This window comes from Penaeus chinensis, chromosome 28 (genome assembly GCF_019202785.1).
Source record: "Penaeus chinensis breed Huanghai No. 1 chromosome 28, ASM1920278v2, whole genome shotgun sequence".
NCBI lineage: Eukaryota > Metazoa > Arthropoda > Malacostraca > Decapoda > Penaeidae > Penaeus > Penaeus chinensis.
The window spans coordinates 3,916,155-3,933,654 of record NC_061846.1 but is presented as its reverse complement, the minus strand read 5'-3'; the positions used below and the strand labels follow the sequence as shown (position 1 = coordinate 3,933,654).

General features: G+C 42.4%; 1 protein-coding gene across 2 annotated transcripts in view; it reads left to right on the top strand.

Moving 5' to 3' along the window:
* Positions 1–17,500, top strand: part of LOC125040109 (cubilin-like) — a 26,785-nt gene that overhangs the window by 7,665 nt on the left and 1,620 nt on the right. The window contains exons 6-28 of one of the 2 annotated variants that reach the window (XM_047634611.1): positions 277–416; positions 739–834; positions 1,125–1,329; positions 2,130–2,299; positions 2,504–2,708; positions 3,456–3,625; positions 3,810–4,014; positions 4,282–4,496; positions 4,986–5,190; positions 5,712–5,845; positions 8,037–8,081; positions 8,816–9,023; positions 10,238–10,368; positions 11,099–11,257; positions 11,617–11,778; positions 12,003–12,207; positions 13,074–13,204; positions 13,482–13,643; positions 13,867–14,071; positions 15,105–15,235; positions 15,489–15,650; positions 15,874–16,078; positions 17,112–17,242. In XM_047634611.1, coding sequence (XP_047490567.1) covers positions 277–416; positions 739–834; positions 1,125–1,329; positions 2,130–2,299; positions 2,504–2,708; positions 3,456–3,625; positions 3,810–4,014; positions 4,282–4,496; positions 4,986–5,190; positions 5,712–5,845; positions 8,037–8,081; positions 8,816–9,023; positions 10,238–10,368; positions 11,099–11,257; positions 11,617–11,778; positions 12,003–12,207; positions 13,074–13,204; positions 13,482–13,643; positions 13,867–14,071; positions 15,105–15,235; positions 15,489–15,650; positions 15,874–16,078; positions 17,112–17,242 — 3,782 coding nt within the window. Of the gene's footprint in view, positions 1–276; positions 417–738; positions 835–1,124; positions 1,330–2,129; positions 2,300–2,503; positions 2,709–3,455; positions 3,626–3,809; positions 4,015–4,281; positions 4,497–4,985; positions 5,191–5,711; positions 5,846–8,036; positions 8,082–8,815; positions 9,024–10,237; positions 10,369–11,098; positions 11,411–11,616; positions 11,779–12,002; positions 12,208–13,073; positions 13,205–13,481; positions 13,644–13,866; positions 14,072–15,104; positions 15,236–15,488; positions 15,651–15,873; positions 16,079–17,111; positions 17,243–17,500 lie in introns of both variants that reach the window. The other variant, XM_047634609.1, reaches the window with a different exon arrangement.

Sequence of the window (17,500 nt, the reverse complement as noted above, 5' to 3'; positions counted from 1 at the left end):
CTCCCCCCACCTTACTCCCTCTCTCCCTTCCTTCCCTCCCTCCCTCCCTCCCTTCCCCCACCTTACTTCTTCACTCCCTCCCTCCCTCCCCCCACCTTACCCCTCCCTTCCTCCCTCATTCCCTCACCCCACCTTACTCCCTCATTCCCTCCTTCCCTCCACCCCCTCCTTCCCTCCTCCCCCACCTTCCCTCCCTCCCGCCCTCCCCCACCTTACTCTCTCCCTCCCTCCCTCCCTCCCTCCACCCCCTCTTTCCCTCCCTCATTCCTCCAACAGCTCGAAATTCTGCGGCTTCGAGCTTCCTTCTCCCCCAACGACCACGCACACGACCCCCGTTGTCGTTCGTTTCCACTCCGATGCGTCTGTTGCTGGCACTGGCTTCGTCTTACTTCATTACGTCATACCAACGGAACGAGGTTTGTGGAGGCTTGTGGGTGTTTGTTTGGTTGTTTGGTTGGTTGTTTGTTTGTTTCGTTTGGATGTATTGTGTGTGAATGTTGTTTCGATTTTTTAAAAAAGAAAGGGATATCTTGTTCGTTGGCATTTGATAAAGACACGTATACGAAAACCTAAACATAAACGCACACACACACACACACACACACACACACACACAAAACGCCACAGAAACTCGAAACTCATTTTTTAATGATACTTTGGTTTTATTTTAATATGTTATTATTGACATGTTTATTAATTATTATTATTATTATTATTATTATTTTTTTTTTTTTACAGAAGTGACATCACCTCCCCCTCCTCCTTCACCTCCTCCTCCCCCTTCCCCTCCCACTCCCCCTCCCCCTCCTCCGCTCTTCTGCAATGGATCATACGGTAGGAACCAATTTTCAATTAATTAATTATTATTTATACACTTTTAACCTGCTCAAATCTTTACAATTAATGTAGAGCTAAGAACCGCAGTCATCTATAGGAATTTAATTATCTCAAGGTACATAGAATATTATTTTAAACTTGTAATGTACCTTGAAGATAACGTCATAGAACTTCCATACGATAAGCTTATACGATAACAACAACAACAAAAAGTTCCCCCCAAAAAGCCTTACTGATTACAAAAAAAAAAAAACCTGCTCAAACTCAAAAAAAACTTTGAACTGCAGAGATAAGGGGCTTCTCGGGCAACATCAGGGCTTCCTATCTCCCCGTCTACGAGAACAACATGGACTGCGAGTGGAAGGTGACGACGCCGGAGAATTCCCTCGTCCGCTTCCACTTCAGGAGCTTCGACCTCGAGGACTCCACAGGCTGCGGCTTCGACTACCTGGAGCTGGAGGACCTGTCGGTGCCTGGTCTTAATCTCACGGGGTCAGTGGTTGGGTCTGGATATCGTTGGAGTTATATCAAGCACTGTTTCGTATTTTCACTTGTTACGTCTTTTCGTGTGGACAGATATGACGGGGTTGGTTGGGTCTGGGGAAGGGTGCCAGGGGGAGGGTGCTTGAGGAAGGGTGCCAGAGCGAGGGTGCCAGAGGGAGGGTGCCAATGGCAGGGTATCAGAGGGAGGGTATCAGAGGGAGGGTGCCAGAGGGAGGATGCCAGAGGGAGGGCACCAGGAGGAGGTGGGCAGACCAGGGGTTCCTTATACTGTTATTCTATTTTCTCTTCTCTTCCTTTCTCTTGTTCTTCTTTTTCTTCCTCTTCTTTTTCTCCTGCTTCTTATTCTTAGATTTGTTTTCTTTTTCATCCTCCTCCTGGTTTTCTTACTCATATTTTTCTCTCTTCTCTTCTTGTCATCATCATAGCTAATATTTCCATAGTTATCATTATCTTTATCAGTAGTAGTAGTATTTTTGGTTAGATTTTCTTTTAATTACTTTTTTTTTCTTCGTTTAATCGCAAAATGACCACACACACACACACTCACTCACACAAACACACAGACACACACACACGCTCACTCACACAAACACACAGGCACTCACACAAACACACACTCACACTCATACAAACACAGACACTCACACACACACACACACACACACACACACACACATACACACACACACACACACATCCCGCCTCCTTCCTGCTTCTCGCGAGTTACGTCATTTAATTAGTCCCTGACATCCCGACGAACGTTCCCTTAACACACCCTTGTTCCTCAGGAGTCGTCTGTGCGGCAGCGAAGTCCCAGGTGATATCACGACCTTCGGCAACCAGGTCGTGGTCAGGTTCCACTCCGATTCCTCTGTCATGGGTCGCGGCTTCGTCCTCCACTTCGATGCTGTGTTCGCCCGTCCTCCCCCTCCTCCACTCGTCTGCAATGGGACATATGGTGAGAATTAAAGACTATTCGCTGATTACGGGGTGTCGTGAGCCTTTTATTTTGCTCTGTTCTCCGTAGTTTTAAGAAAAAAGTGCATCATAATCATTTATCTATGTTCGGAAATAGTTCATGAACAAGCCTTCGTGTTAACGTCCCAACTGTTCTTACGAAGCCTTGATAACATGACTCAAAAGCCTTATACGTCGGCGGCAGGAATGAATGGCCTCTCCGGCTACATCAGGCCGACCTACAACGACACTTACGAGAATTACATGGACTGCGAGTGGAGGGTGACGACGCCGGGGAATTCCCAGGTCCGCTTCCACTTCGAGAGCTTCGACCTGGAGAACTCCACAGGCTGCGGCTTCGATTACCTGGAGCTGGAAGACCTGTCGAGGCCCGGTTTTATTCTGACGGGGTGAGTGGTTGGGTTTGGAACTCGTTGGAATTATATTAGACACTGTTTTGCATCGTCTTATACTGTATTCTGTTTTGTTCATCAGATGACCAGTCATTCGAGTCCTTCTTTAGGATGTAAATTATGTAATAGCCACAAAAGGGTCCAGGTGGGGCGGAGGAGAACAAAATGACCAGATTCGAGTACGGTCATGACTGAACACCTACCCAATTAACTGTTATATCCCGCGAATTAAGCTAAGTAACGAGGGCATAAGCCTAAACAGTTTAACCACTAGTGAGCAGAGTTCACCCTTGTGCATTAGTGCCTTACTGGAGCAAAATTGGAATTTTGTATTCTGATGTTATCAACTGTAATCCCTAACATGAGGTCAGATGTGTTATATTTCTTTTTATTATTATATTCTTATTTTAACCCACTTTTAAAACTGGCTTGAAGTTCTTTGAGTTTATAGCACCATGCTTTAGCTTGTGGCAGGCGTTGCCTTCACATTTTCATGCAGATCATTAAAATCTCTCGTCACTTCGAGGGATTTTCTTTACAGGGCAGAACAGTCTATAAAAGTATCACTCACACACACACGAACACCTCAGGGGAACTCGAAAATAATATCCGAAATGGTTAGGTCGAGGAACTACTTGATCCAGCAACGTTATACAACTTTACTGCCTCTCGTGTGCTCCGCTGTTTAATTGCTGACGGCATGGACAATGTTTTGCCATTATATAAGGCATTTGTGTTCCTCAGTGGTCGTCTGTGCGGCAGCGAAGTCCCAGACGACATCAACTCGGTCAGCAACCAGGTCGTAGTCAGGTTCCACTCCGATTCCATCGTCGTTGGCCGCGGCTTCCTCCTCCACTTTGAGACAGTCTTCATCCCGCCTATACCGCCTCCTCCCATCTGTAATGGAACATACGGTAAAAAAAAAATAAGATATTGCTTTCAAATTGCTTGAATCTTCACTCATAAATAAAATAACATGGGAATCGTGACCAAGGGCATTTCTATACAGTCAACAAAAGTTCACACATAACCGCTGATTTCGGAAATGTTGGCATAAAGCCTTGATAACATGACATGAGCCTCATCCACTGACTGCAGAGTTCAACACCATCGCCGGCTACATCAGGCCGACCTACAACGGCACTTACGAGAACAACATGGACTGCGAGTGGAGGGTGACGATGCCGGGGAATCTCCTCGCCCGCTTCCACTTCGAGAGCTTCGACCTCGAGGACTCCACAGGCTGCGGCTTCGACTACCTGGAGCTGGAGGACCTGTCGGTGCCTGGTCTTAATCTCACAGGGTCAGTGGTTTGATCTGGATATCGTTGGAGTTATATTAAGCACTGTTTCGAATTTTCACTTGTTACGTCTTTACTTGTGGCCAGATGGTGTTATACTGTATTAATATTTTCTGCTCATCAGATAGCCGTTCAGCCGAGTCCTAGTTTAGGTATAATTGATGTCCAGGAAGGGGGGGAGGAGTGAAGTGATTTTTACCCAGATTCGAGTGGATTGACGTCATGGGAAAACGTTTCACTAACAACACAAGGTTCCCTGCTTTTTCTCAGAGGTCGTCTATGCGGCAGCGAAGTCCCAGACGACATTTACTCCGTCAGCAACCAGGTCGTAGTCAGGTTCCACTCCGATTCCTCCGTCGTTGGCCGCGGCTTCGTCCTCTACTATGAGGTAGTCTACACCCTGCCTGCACCACCATCACCACCCTCACCTCCTCCACCGACTCCACCGCCTCCACCGCCTCCACCCTTCTGCAATGGAACATACGGTAAAATATACTACAATAATTATTGCTAGTGCGCTTTCATATTGCTTGAATCTTCACTCTAAGTGGGGAAAAAAATGCCGTTGATGTCCGGAATGTTCGTACAAGGTCTTTATAACATGACGCGAGCCTCATCCTCTAAACAGCGCATCTTTGTTCAGTTAATCAAACCCAGTTCAAATAATTCACATTTGTTCGAATAAATTCTCCTCGTCCGAATAATCAGTCCTTGTTCGAATAATTTATCTCCGTTCGAATCAATTTTCGCTTTGGTCGAATAATCTGTCTTTGTCCGAATAATGTCTCTTAGATCGAATAATTCACCTTCATTCGAATAATTTACCTTTATCCGAATAATTTACCTTTATCCGAATAATTTACCTACATTCGAATAATTTATCTTCATCATAATAATTTACCTATATCCGAAAAAAACGTATATATTTCGGAATAATTAATCGGTGTTCGATCCCTTAACCTTCGTTCGGATAGACCTGACCGGTGACAACGGCTCCATCACCCCCGGCCCCGTCAACGCCTCCTACGAGAATAACATGGACTGCGAGTGGCGGATAACGACCTCCGAAGGCACCCAGGTCGTCCTCGATTTCCACTTCTTCGACCTGGAGGCTGACCCGGACTGCAGATTCGACTACCTGGAGGTGGAGGACCTGGCGACGGGTCTCTCTCTTGGAAGGTTGGTCGCGTGTGGGTTTCGGTCGGGTCGGCGGGACGAGAAACCTGCAGTGACCTGTAGGTTTGGGGGATTTCCGGGGTTAGTGACCTGTAGGTTTTAGGTTTTTCTGGATCTAGTGACCTGTAGTTTTTGGCTTTTCTGAGACTAGTGACCTGTAGTTTTTTTAGTTTTTATCCAGTGACCTGTAGGTTTTGGGATTTCCAGGGTTAGTGACCTGTAGATTTTGGGTTTTCTGGGCCAAATGACCATTATTTTTTTTATTTTTTATTTTTTTTTATCCAGTGATCTGCAGGTTCTGTTTTTCATTAGTTTCACCAGATTTAAAGAGCTGAATCAATGATATTTAATGAGTGTTTTTCTTGAATAACTCTTTAAGTATTTTTCTGGAGGGCATAAGATCAAACCAAAATAAAATATAAAGACGAACACAGCATCAGAAAAAAAACACACTCAAGCTAAAACATAAAACGACAAATCAGAGCAGGAAATCGAGCTAACGAAACCCCAAACCACTTCTCCAGAGGGCGCATGTGTGGTACCGACCTACCAGGAACCATCCAGTCCTCCAGCAACCAAGTCGTAGTCAGGTTCCACTCCGATTCCTCTGTCGTTGGCCGCGGCTTCGTCCTCGATTTCAGCGCTCTCTCTTCCGTCGGTGAGAATTTTTCGTTTTCGTTTTAAATGTTTCGTTTCAGTGGATTATGAATTTCCGTTTTCCTCTTGAGTGTCATCTTTAAGGGAATTGTGGATTTCCGTTTTCCTTTTGAGTGTCATCTTAAAGGGAACTGTGAATTTTCGTTTTCCTCTTGAGTGTCATCTTTAAGGGAATTGTGAATTTCCGTTTTCCTCTTGAGTGTCATCTTAAAGGGAATTGTGGATTTTCGTTTTCCTCTTGAGTGTCATCTTTAAGGGAATTGTGAATTTCCGTTTTCCTCTTGAGTGTCATCTAAAATGGAATTGTGGATTTTCGTTTTCCTCTTGAGTGTCATCCTTAAGGGAATTGTGAATTTCCGTTTTCCTTTTGAGTGTCATCTTTAAGGGAATTGTGAATTTCCGTTTTCCTCTTGAGTGTCATCTTAAATGGAATTGTAGATTTCCGTTTTCCTTTTGAGTGTCATCTTAAAGGGAACTGTGAATTTTCGTTTTCCTCTTGAGTGTCATCTTTAAGGGAATTGTGAATTTCCGTTTTCCTTTTGAGTGTCATCTTAAAGGGAACTGTGAATTTTCGTTTTCCTCTTGAGTGTCATCTTTAAGGGAATTGTGAATTTCCGTTTTCCTCTTGAGTGTCATCTTAAATGGAATTGTAGATTTCCGTTTTCCTTTTGAGTGTCATCTTTAAGGGAATTGTGAATTTCCGTTTTCCTCTTGAGTGTCATCTTTAAGGGAATTGTGAATTTCCGTTTTCCTCTTGAGTGTCATCTTAAAGGGAATTGTGGATTTTCGTTTTCCTCTTGAGTGTCATCTTTAAGGGAATTGTGAATTTCCGTTCTCCTCTTGAGTGTCATCTAAAATGGAATTGTGGATTTTCGTTTTCCTCTTGAGTGTCATCCTTAAGGGAATTGTGAATTTCCGTTTTCCTTTTGAGTGTCATCTTAAAGTGAATTGTGAATTTCCGTTTTCCTCTTGAGTGTCATCTTAAATGGAATTGTGGATTTCCGTTTTCCTTTTGAGTGTCATCTTAAAGGGAACTGTGAATTTTCGTTTTCCTCTTGAGTGTCATCTTTAAGGGAATTGTGAATTTCCGTTTTCCTCTTGAGTGTCATCTTAAAGGGAATTGTGAATTTCCGTTTTCCTCTTGAGTGTCATCTTTAAGGGAATTGTGAATTTCCGTTTTCCTCTTGAGTGTCATCTTAAAGGGAATTGTGGATTTTCGTTTTCCTCTTGAGTGTCATCTTTAAGGGAATTGTGAATTTCCGTTTTCCTCCTGAGTGTCATCCTTAAGGGAATTGTGAATTTCTGTTTACCTCCTGAGTGTCATCCTTAAGGGAATTGTGAATTTCTGTTTACCTCCTGAGTGTCATCCTTAAGGGAATTGTGCATTTTCTTTGGTTCAAATGTTTCTTTTAAGTGGAATAATGATTTCATCTGCATTTTGAAATTGGTAGAGAAGCAATGAGTTTGTTTTAGAAAGAAGGGTATAGGCGTTTGGATGATCAATTTGAATGAAAGAGTAATAAGAAAATATACGAAGGGAAGGAATGAAAAAAGGCTGATGAAAGGGATAACAAGAGGAAAATGAATTATGTAAATCTTATACATGGTTAGAGCCTTTTATTGTGTATAGAATGGTGAACGTTCATTGCCATACTTTTCTCTATTTGTCTGTTCATCTATCTGTATGTCTGTCTATTTTTCTATCATATATATTTGTAAGTCTGTCTGTCTCTAATTTTGTATGTGTGTTTGTATGTGCATGTATGTATCTATGTGTGTCTATATGTATGTATGTATATAGGTATGAATGTATCCATGTATGTATCTATGTATGATTATATGTATGTATGTCTTTGTGTATGCATGTGTGAGCATATATACATGCTATACATTGATATATATAGATAGATAGATAGATAGATAGACATAGATATAGATATATATAATTTATAATTTCTATAGATATATATAATTTAGAATTTCTATAGATATATATAATTTATAATTTCTATAGATATATATAATTTATAATTTCTATAGATATATATAATTTATAATTTATATTGATATATATAATTTATACCCATTTATATACAAACTAACACATTTACATACATCGTGAATTCACTGCTTGCTCCAACACCTAATTTACAGCAAAAGACTAAATTATCTTTATTGTCTTCTTGTCACAGAAACAACCACTGCAATCAACACGTATTTTTGCAACGGATCAGTTGGTAAGAATTGACGAATTGTTTCAGAATTCCTCGCCAGATGGTCATATTGCTTCGTTTTTTTTTTTTTTTTTTTTTTTTTTTTTTAGTGTTATTGATTTTTAGGAAATAATTGTTCATTTGGATTTGTTTGTTTGCTTGTTTTATTACTGTTTTTTTTTATATCTGCTACATTATTTGTTACACGTTTTTATTTGTTTATTAATTTATTTACCTATTACCATAGTTATTATTATTATTGTTGTTGTTGTTAATGTTATTTTATTGTTATGATTATCATTGTTATTATTATTGTTGTTATTATCATTATTATCATTATTATATAATTATAATTATGATTACAGTTATAATTATTATGAGCATTATTATATTATTATTATGGTACTTAACGATTAGGTGGATTATTATGTCTAGGTTCCTATTGCCCCCCTGTGATAAAAAAAAAAAAAAAAAAAAAAAAAAAAAAAAAAAAAATAATAATAATAATAATATAAAATAAGCCAAAACAGTGAGTTGTAGGTAAGAACTTTCTACAGTAGGCCCAACACAGCTTAAACCAAGAGGGTGGCAGTCCCTCCCTTGAGTCTTATATTCCCAAAGCTAAATAACTAGTAAAGACAAATCACAAAACCCTACTAATATGATAATACAAATAAAAAACACACAATAAATGAAAAGAAAAAAACGAAAGGAAAGAGAAAAATGACATATTGTTCAACCCTTTCCTTCCTGAACAGCGCTGGATTTATACTTCGGTTCCATCAGACCAACTCTGAACTCTTTGCTTTACGATAACAACATGGACTGCGAGTGGACTTTGACGACGCCGGAAGGAACCATAATTGTATTCAACTTCATGAGCTTCGACTTGGAGTACAGTGAAGATTGCCTCTATGATTACTTGGAGCTGGAGGACCTGTCGAGACCTGGACAATACCTCGGAGGGTGAGCATAACGGTGTTCTTTTCTCTCTCTCTTTCTTTCTCTTTTTTAATTCTTAGTTTTCTTTCTTTCTGTCTTATCTTCGATTCTCTTGTCGGAATGCTATATCTTTTATTGCCCCTTTTCTCGTCCTTTCTTATTTTCTTTATTCAAGTTCGTTCATGTCCGTAGAAGTTATTTTCCTTTGCCCTTAAGAGACAGAGTCTATGTCCATCTCATTTGTCCATCCCTTTGGCTTCAGCCTTGGTTCCACTTGCCAGACTCAGCCCTGGACCCAGACGTAGCTCCGTTCGGTTTGGTTGCATTATATCACAGCTCACCGGGATTGGGTTGTCTAGGCTGGCTTCAAAACATTTTTTTAAATAGTGTTAAAAACTACTGGTTGACATTTACCAATTGCAAAGAAGTCCATTGATTATAGATCTTTATTTCCTACAAAAATAAAAAAGAATATTGTAAGAGCTGGCCAGAAAACGCTCTGGGTCTAGTATCCTTCGTTCCCCAGACAACTAGTCGTACAGAGGTAAACCGAACTTGAGCTTGGTTTGAGAGTCGAGTAAGACCGGCTGAATCTTGACCAAATGAACACCGAAATCCCATCAGATGAAACAGCCATAACATAAACACCTTTGATTCGTTTCATTCAGTCTGTGCATATACATTGCCGTATTCGTGTTTGTTCACGTAAATTCTAGCTCAACTGAGATATCAAATGGGGCACTATTTCTCAAACAGGGCATTATCTCAAACGGGGCATTATTTCTCAAGCGGGGCACCATCTACCAAACGCGTCACTACCTCTCAAACAGGGCATTATTTCTCAAACGCGTCACTATCTCTCAAAAGAGGCACCATCTCTCAAACACGTCACTATCTCTCAAAAGGGGCATTTCTCAAACGCGTCACTATCTCTCAAACGGGGCATTATCTCTCAAATGCGTCACTATTTCTCAAACGGGGCATTATCTCTCAAACGCGTCACTATCTCTCAAACGGGGCATTATTTTTCAAACGCGTCACTATCTCTCAAACGGGGCACCATCTTTCAAACGCGTCACTATCTCTCAAACGCGTCACTATCTCTCAAAAGCGGCATTATCTCTAAAACGCGTCACTATCTCTCAAAAGCGGCATTATCTCAAAAACGCGTCACTATCTCTCAAACGGGGCAATTTCCATCAAACGGGGCACTATCACGAGGCACCTGTCTTCCCCAGGGGTCGTCTGTGTGGCAGCGAAGTCCCAGGCGACATCTTCTCCTTCAGCAACCAGGTCGTAGTCAGGTTCCGGTCTGATTCCTCCGTCGTTGGCTCCGGCTTCGTCGTCTACTTCGACAGCCTTTACTCCAGTAAGGTCCTCGTTTAAATAAGTTAGCGTTCGAACAGTTAAGCAAAATGTTAGACGTTTTGTAGGAAATAAAAATAGCGTTGTATAATAGATTAACTGAATACGCCATGGATAAATAGATAGGTAGATAGATAATAGATAAATTAATAAAGACAACTTATCAAATATAATAATAATATTAGCAAGGATGAGATAGGAGTAGGTAATTGCCTATTGCCCATCTGACTGATAGTGTAAACCATGATAATATGGACATCAATTACATAATAACAGTAATGGTTTTGGTAATAATGATGATATAAATACCGTACATATATACAGTCCAGATCTAATCACAAAAAATACTTTTATTAAATTGTAAGTTAAAGGCTAATTGTTTCACCTTTTTTTCACATCATTATTATCAAGCCGGTTGGGAATTTTGTGAATATTTTATCATTTTGATTACTGTTTGAATATAAATTTCCTCGGGTTTACATTTCAACAGAAGGAGAGGAAGAGGGAGTGGGAGGAAGAGGGAGGGGAAGAGGGAGAAAGAGGGAGGGGAAGAGGGAAAGAGGGAGAAGGAGGGAGAGAGGAAAATAGGGAGGGGGAGAGGGAGAAGGAGGGAAAGAGTAAAGGAGGAAAAAAAAGAGAGAACGAAAGAAAAGGCTAATAAGAAAAAGGGAGTAAAAACTAATTCTTAAACCTGAAGACAAAACACAGCCACTGCAACATGCACTCTTCCCCAGGCAAATCGACCACTCCGAGTAGGCCGACCACGCCAGGTAAATGGACTCCTCCAGAAACGCCATCCACTCGAGCGTCGTCCTCAACCCGACAGACTTACTGGCCGGAAATCCTCCCCTCAGGGTCCTCGACGGGAACCTGGGAAGACACGACCACGCCAGGTGACTCGACCACGCCAGGTGACTCGACCACTCCAGGTGTATGGACAGAAACGCCATCCACTCGAGCATCGTCCTCAACTCGACAGACTTACTGGCCGGAAATCCTCCCCTCAGGGTCCTCGACGGGAACCTGGGAAGACACGACCACGCCAGGTGACTCGACCACTCCAAATGGATATATGGATCTATGTAACTGTATAATGGATGATGATATTAATGATAGTGATAATGATAATGACAATAATAATGTTAATGATAGTAGTAGTAGTAATGGTAGCAATAATATTGTTTATGATTATGATAACGCTAATGCTGATAACGAAAGCACAGCACAGTGACGTCCCCTTTCTGCCCCGAAGGCACGCCACCCACAACGACTCCTGGGCGCGAGACGACCACCGCCTCCACATTCACGACGAGAGTTTGGTTCGACACGACCACGCCAGGTGACTCGACCACAGGGTCCTCGACGGGATCCTGGGTGGACACCACGCCCGCCCCCCTCTGCGCCGCCCACAGCTGTGAGATCCTTTGCTTTGCGGGGAATCGGGTTCTGAGTTATTCTTCGCCGTCTTCTTGCCTGATCATTTCTTAGGATCAACATCAGACTATTTATGTTTAGATATTCCAAACGGGCATCAGTTTATCGCACTTATTATCTTGCCTTTACTATTTCTCATCTTTATTATTTAATCTTTCTTATTTCTCCCCCATTTCACACGACCCCCTCCCCCCTCCCCCGCAGACCTGACAGCGCCCTCAGGGACCGTGAGCGCCTCCGCGGCCTCCTCGTACCCCAACGACCTCTCGTGCGAGTGGGAGGTCGTGGCGCCGGAGGACTCGACCATCCAGTTCGCCTTCGTCGCCTTCGACGTCGAGTCCTGCAGCTCCTGCCTCTGCGATTACGTCGAGCTGCTCGACGCGGCGGCGCCCGAGCGGCCTCTGGGCGGGTCGGTCCCGGCCTTTTCCTTTTTGCTTTTGCTTGGATTTCTTTTTCCTTATTCTTTCAACGCTCGTTTTGCTGATTCGATTTTTGTCTTTGGTTTTCGGTCTTCCTTTATTCAGTTTGCCTTGATTTTAATTTTGACTTGATTTTTCAGTGTTCTTTCTTATTTTCTTTATGTTTTGATTTTCTTCTTTTTCTTTTCTCTTTATTTGCTTTATTTTCCCAAATTTATCTTCTTTTGACGTGTTTTTCACTCTCTCCTGTTTAGATTTATTTCGTCTTTTTAAGTTTGATTATTAAATTTGTTCCTCTTTTGTTTTTTGTTTTTTTTCTTTTTTACTTGATTTTTGGTCTGATTTCCTTTCTTTCATTTTCGTTTGTCTTTCTCTCCTTTTTCCCTATTCGTTTCTCCTTTCTCCCTTTCTCCACCCTCTCTTTCTCTCTCTCTGCATTCAATTTCTCATTTTCTCTCTCTTCTCTCACTCTTTCTTTTTTTATTCCTTTTTCTATATCTCCCTGCATTCTCTTTCTCTCTCTCCCCGCATTATATTTCTCATTCTCTCCTTATCCTCTCTATCTCTCCCTCTCCACATTCTCTCTCCCTCCCCGCGTTCTCTCCCTCATTCTCTCTCTCTCCCCACATTCTTTCTCCTCATTCTCTGTCCCTTCCCGCTTTCTCTTCCTCATTTTCTCTCTCCTTATTCTCTCTCTCCCCACCTTCTTTCTCCTCATTGTCTGTCCCTCCCCGCATTCTCTTCCTCATTCTCTCTCCTTTCTCTCTCCCCACATTCTTTCTCATTCTCTGTCGCTCCCCGCATCCTCTTCCTCATTCTCTCTCCTCATTCTCTCCTTCTCTCTCCCTCTCCCCAGATCCCGCCTGTGCGGCGCCGCGCTCCCCGCCCCCGTGGCCTCGCTCAGCAACCGCGTCCGCGTCCGCTTCGTCACCGACTTGTCCGTCGGCAACAAAGGCTTCGAACTCCGCTACCAATTCGTCAGCGCCGGTTCGTTGGCGATTCGATTCTGTTTGGATTTGCGCTGCGATGCGATTTTTTTAAAAGCAGTTAATGGATATATGGATCTATGTAATTGTATTGTGTATGATGATATTAATGATGGTGATAATAATAATAATAATGACAATAATAATAATAGCTGTAGTAATGGTAGCAATAATGTTTATGATTATGATAACGCTAATGCTGATAACGAAAGAGGGGAGGAAGTGGGGGGGAGGGGATAAGGGAGCAAGCACAGTGACGACCCCTTTCTGCCCCGAAGGCACGCCACCCACAACGACCCCTGGGCGCGAGACGACCACCGCCTCCACATTCACGACGAGAGTTTGGTTCGACACGACCACGCCAGGTGACTCGACCATAGGGTCCTCGACAGGATCCTGGGTGGACACCACGCCCGCCCCCCTCTGCGCCGCCCACAGCTGTGAGATCCTTTGCTTTGAGGGAATCGGGTTCTGGGAGCGAGTTATTCTTCGGCGTCTTCTTGCCTGATCATTTCTTAGGATCAACATCAGGCTGATTTTGTTTATATATTCCCAACGGACATCTGTTTATCGCACTTATTATCTTGCCTTTACTATTTCTCATCTTTATTATTTTGTCTTTCTTATTTCTCCCCCATTTCACACGACCCCCTCCCCCCGCAGACCTGACGGCGCCCTCAGGGACCGTGAGCGCCTCCGCGGCCTCCTCGTACCCCAACGACCTCTCGTGCGAGTGGGAGGTCGTGGCGCCGGAGGACTCGACCATCCAGTTCGCCTTCGTCGCCTTCGACGTCGAGTTCTGCAGCTCCTGCCTCTGCGACTACGTCGAGCTGCTCGACGCGGCGGCGCCCGAGCGGCCTCTGGGCGGGTCGGTCCCGGCCTTTTCCTTTTTGCTTTTGCTTGGATTTTTTTTCTTGTTCTTTCAACTTTCGTTTTGCTGATACGATTTTTTTGTCTTTGGTTTTCGGTCTTCCTTTCTTTGTTCAGTTTGCCTTGATTTTCATTTTGACTTGATTTTTCCTCTGTCTTTTCAGTGTTCTCTCTTATTTCCTGTTTATGTCTTGAGTTTCTTTTTGTTTTTCTTTTTTTGTTTATCTTGTTTTCCCATCTTTATCTTCTTTTGATGTGGTTTTCCCTCTTTCATTTTGTTTAGATTTATTTCGTCTTTTTAAATTTTGGTCCCCTGCCTTTTTCCTTTTTGCTTTTGCTTTGATTTTTATTTCTTATGCTTTCAACATTCGTTTTCTGTCTTCCTATCTTTATACAGTTTGCCTTGATTTTTATTTTGACTTTTCTGTCTTTTCAATGTTCTTTCTTATTTTCTTTTTGTTTTGATTTTCTCATTTTTCTTGCCTTTCTTTTCCTTTTATTTACTTTGTTTCCCCAAATTTATCTTCTTTTGGCGTGTTTTTCCCTCTTTAATTTTGTTAAGATTTATTTCGTCTTTACAATTTTGATTTTTAAATTTGTTCTTCCTTTTTTTTGTTTCTTTTGTTTCTTTTTTTCTCTTCATTTTTGGTCTGATGTCCTTTCATTCATTTTGCTCTGTCTTTCTCTCCTCTTTCCCTCTTCGTTTCTCCTTTCTCCCTTTCTCTACCCTCTCTTTCTCTCTGCATTCTATTTCTCATTCTCTCTCACTTTCTTTTTCTATATCTCCCTGCATTTCTTTCTCTCTCTTCGCATTCTATTTCTCATTCTCTCCTTATTCTCTCTCTCTCCACATTCCCTGTCCCTCCCCGCATTCTCTTCCTCATTCTCTCTCTCCTTATTTTCTCTGTCTCTCCCTACATTCTTTCTCCTCATTCCCTGTCCCTCCCCGCATTCTCTTCATCATTCTCTCTCTCCTTATTCTCTCTCTCTCCTTATTCTCTCATTCTCTCCTTCTCTCTCCCTCTCCCCAGATCCCGCCTGTGCGGCGCCGCGCTCCCCGCCCCCGTGGCCTCGCTCAGCAACCGCGTCCGCGTCCGCTTCGTCACCGACTTGTCCGTCGGCAACAAAGGCTTCGAACTCCGCTACCGATTCGTCAGCGCCGGTTCGTTGGCGATTCGATTCTGTTTGGATTTGGGCTGCGATGCGATTTTTTTAAAATCAGTTTAGGGATATATGGATCTATGTAACTGTATAGTGGATGATAATATTAATGATAGTGAAAATGATAATGACAATAATAATGATAATGATAATAGTAGTAATAGTAATGGTAGCAATAATATTGTTTATGATTATAATACGCTAATGCTGATAACGAAAGCACAGCACAGTGACGACCCCTTTCTGCCCCGAAGGCACGCCACCCACAACGACCCCTGGGCGCGAGACGACCACCGCCTCCACATTCACGACGAGAGTTTGGTTCGACACGACCACGCCAGGTGACTCGACCATAGGGTCCTCGACAGGATCCTGGGTGGACACCACGCCCGCCCCCCTCTGCGCCGCCCACAGCTGTGAGATCCTTTGCTTTGAGGGAATCGGGTTCTGGGAGCGAGTTATTCTTCGGCGTCTTCTTGCCTGATCATTTCTTAGGATCAACATCAGGCTGATTTTGTTTATATATTCCCAACGGACATCTGTTTATCGCACTTATTATCTTGCCTTTACTATTTCTCATCTTTATTATTTTGTCTTTCTTATTTCTCCCCCATTTCACACGACCCCCTCCCCCCGCAGACCTGACGGCGCCCTCAGGGACCGTGAGCGCCTCCGCGGCCTCCTCGTACCCCAACGACCTCTCGTGCGAGTGGGAGGTCGTGGCGCCGGAGGACTCGACCATCCAGTTCGCCTTCGTCGCCTTCGACGTCGAGTTCTGCAGCTCCTGCCTCTGCGACTACGTCGAGCTGCTCGACGCGGCGGCGCCCGAGCGGCCTCTGGGCGGGTCGGTCCCGGCCTTTTCCTTTTTGCTTTTGCTTGGATTTTTTTTCTTGTTCTTTCAACTTTCGTTTTGCTGATACGATTTTTTTGTCTTTGGTTTTCGGTCTTCCTTTCTTTGTTCAGTTTGCCTTGATTTTCATTTTGACTTGATTTTTCCTCTGTCTTTTCAGTGTTCTCTCTTATTTCCTGTTTATGTCTTGAGTTTCTTTTTGTTTTTCTTTTTTTGTTTATCTTGTTTTCCCATCTTTATCTTCTTTTGATGTGGTTTTCCCTCTTTCATTTTGTTTAGATTTATTTCGTCTTTTTAAATTTTGGTCCCCTGCCTTTTTCCTTTTTGCTTTTGCTTTGATTTTTATTTCTTATGCTTTCAACATTCGTTTTCTGTCTTCCTATCTTTATACAGTTTGCCTTGATTTTTATTTTGACTTTTCTGTCTTTTCAATGTTCTTTCTTATTTTCTTTTTGTTTTGATTTTCTCATTTTTCTTGCCTTTCTTTTCCTTTTATTTACTTTGTTTCCCCAAATTTATCTTCTTTTGGCGTGTTTTTCCCTCTTTAATTTTGTTAAGATTTATTTCGTCTTTACAATTTTGATTTTTAAATTTGTTCTTCCTTTTTTTTGTTTCTTTTGTTTCTTTTTTTCTCTTCATTTTTGGTCTGATGTCCTTTCATTCATTTTGCTCTGTCTTTCTCTCCTCTTTCCCTCTTCGTTTCTCCTTTCTCCCTTTCTCTACCCTCTCTTTCTCTCTGCATTCTATTTCTCATTCTCTCTCACTTTCTTTTTCTATATCTCCCTGCATTTCTTTCTCTCTCTTCGCATTCTATTTCTCATTCTCTCCTTATTCTCTCTCTCTCCACATTCCCTGTCCCTCCCCGCATTCTCTTCCTCATTCTCTCTCTCCTTATTTTCTCTGTCTCTCCCTACATTCTTTCTCCTCATTCCCTGTCCCTCCCCGCATTCTCTTCATCATTCTCTCTCTCCTTATTCTCTCTCTCTCCTTATTCTCTCATTCTCTCCTTCTCTCTCCCTCTCCCCAGATCCCGCCTGTGCGGCGCCGCGCTCCCCGCCCCCGTGGCCTCGCTCAGCAACCGCGTCCGCGTCCGCTTCGTCACCGACTTGTCCGTCGGCAACAAAGGCTTCGAACTCCGCTACCGATTCGTCAGCGCCGGTTCGTTGGCGATTCGAATCAGATTATTTCGAGTTTTCTTTTCGTTTATGAGTTTATGGATTTGTCTATTAATAATGATGATGATGATAATAAGAATAATGATACTAATAATAATGATAATGATAATAATAATGATAATGATAATGATAATGATAATAATAAAAATAGAAATAGAAATAGAAATAAAAATAAAAATAAAAATAAAAATAAAAATAAAAATAAAAATAATGATAATGATAATGATAATGATAATGATAA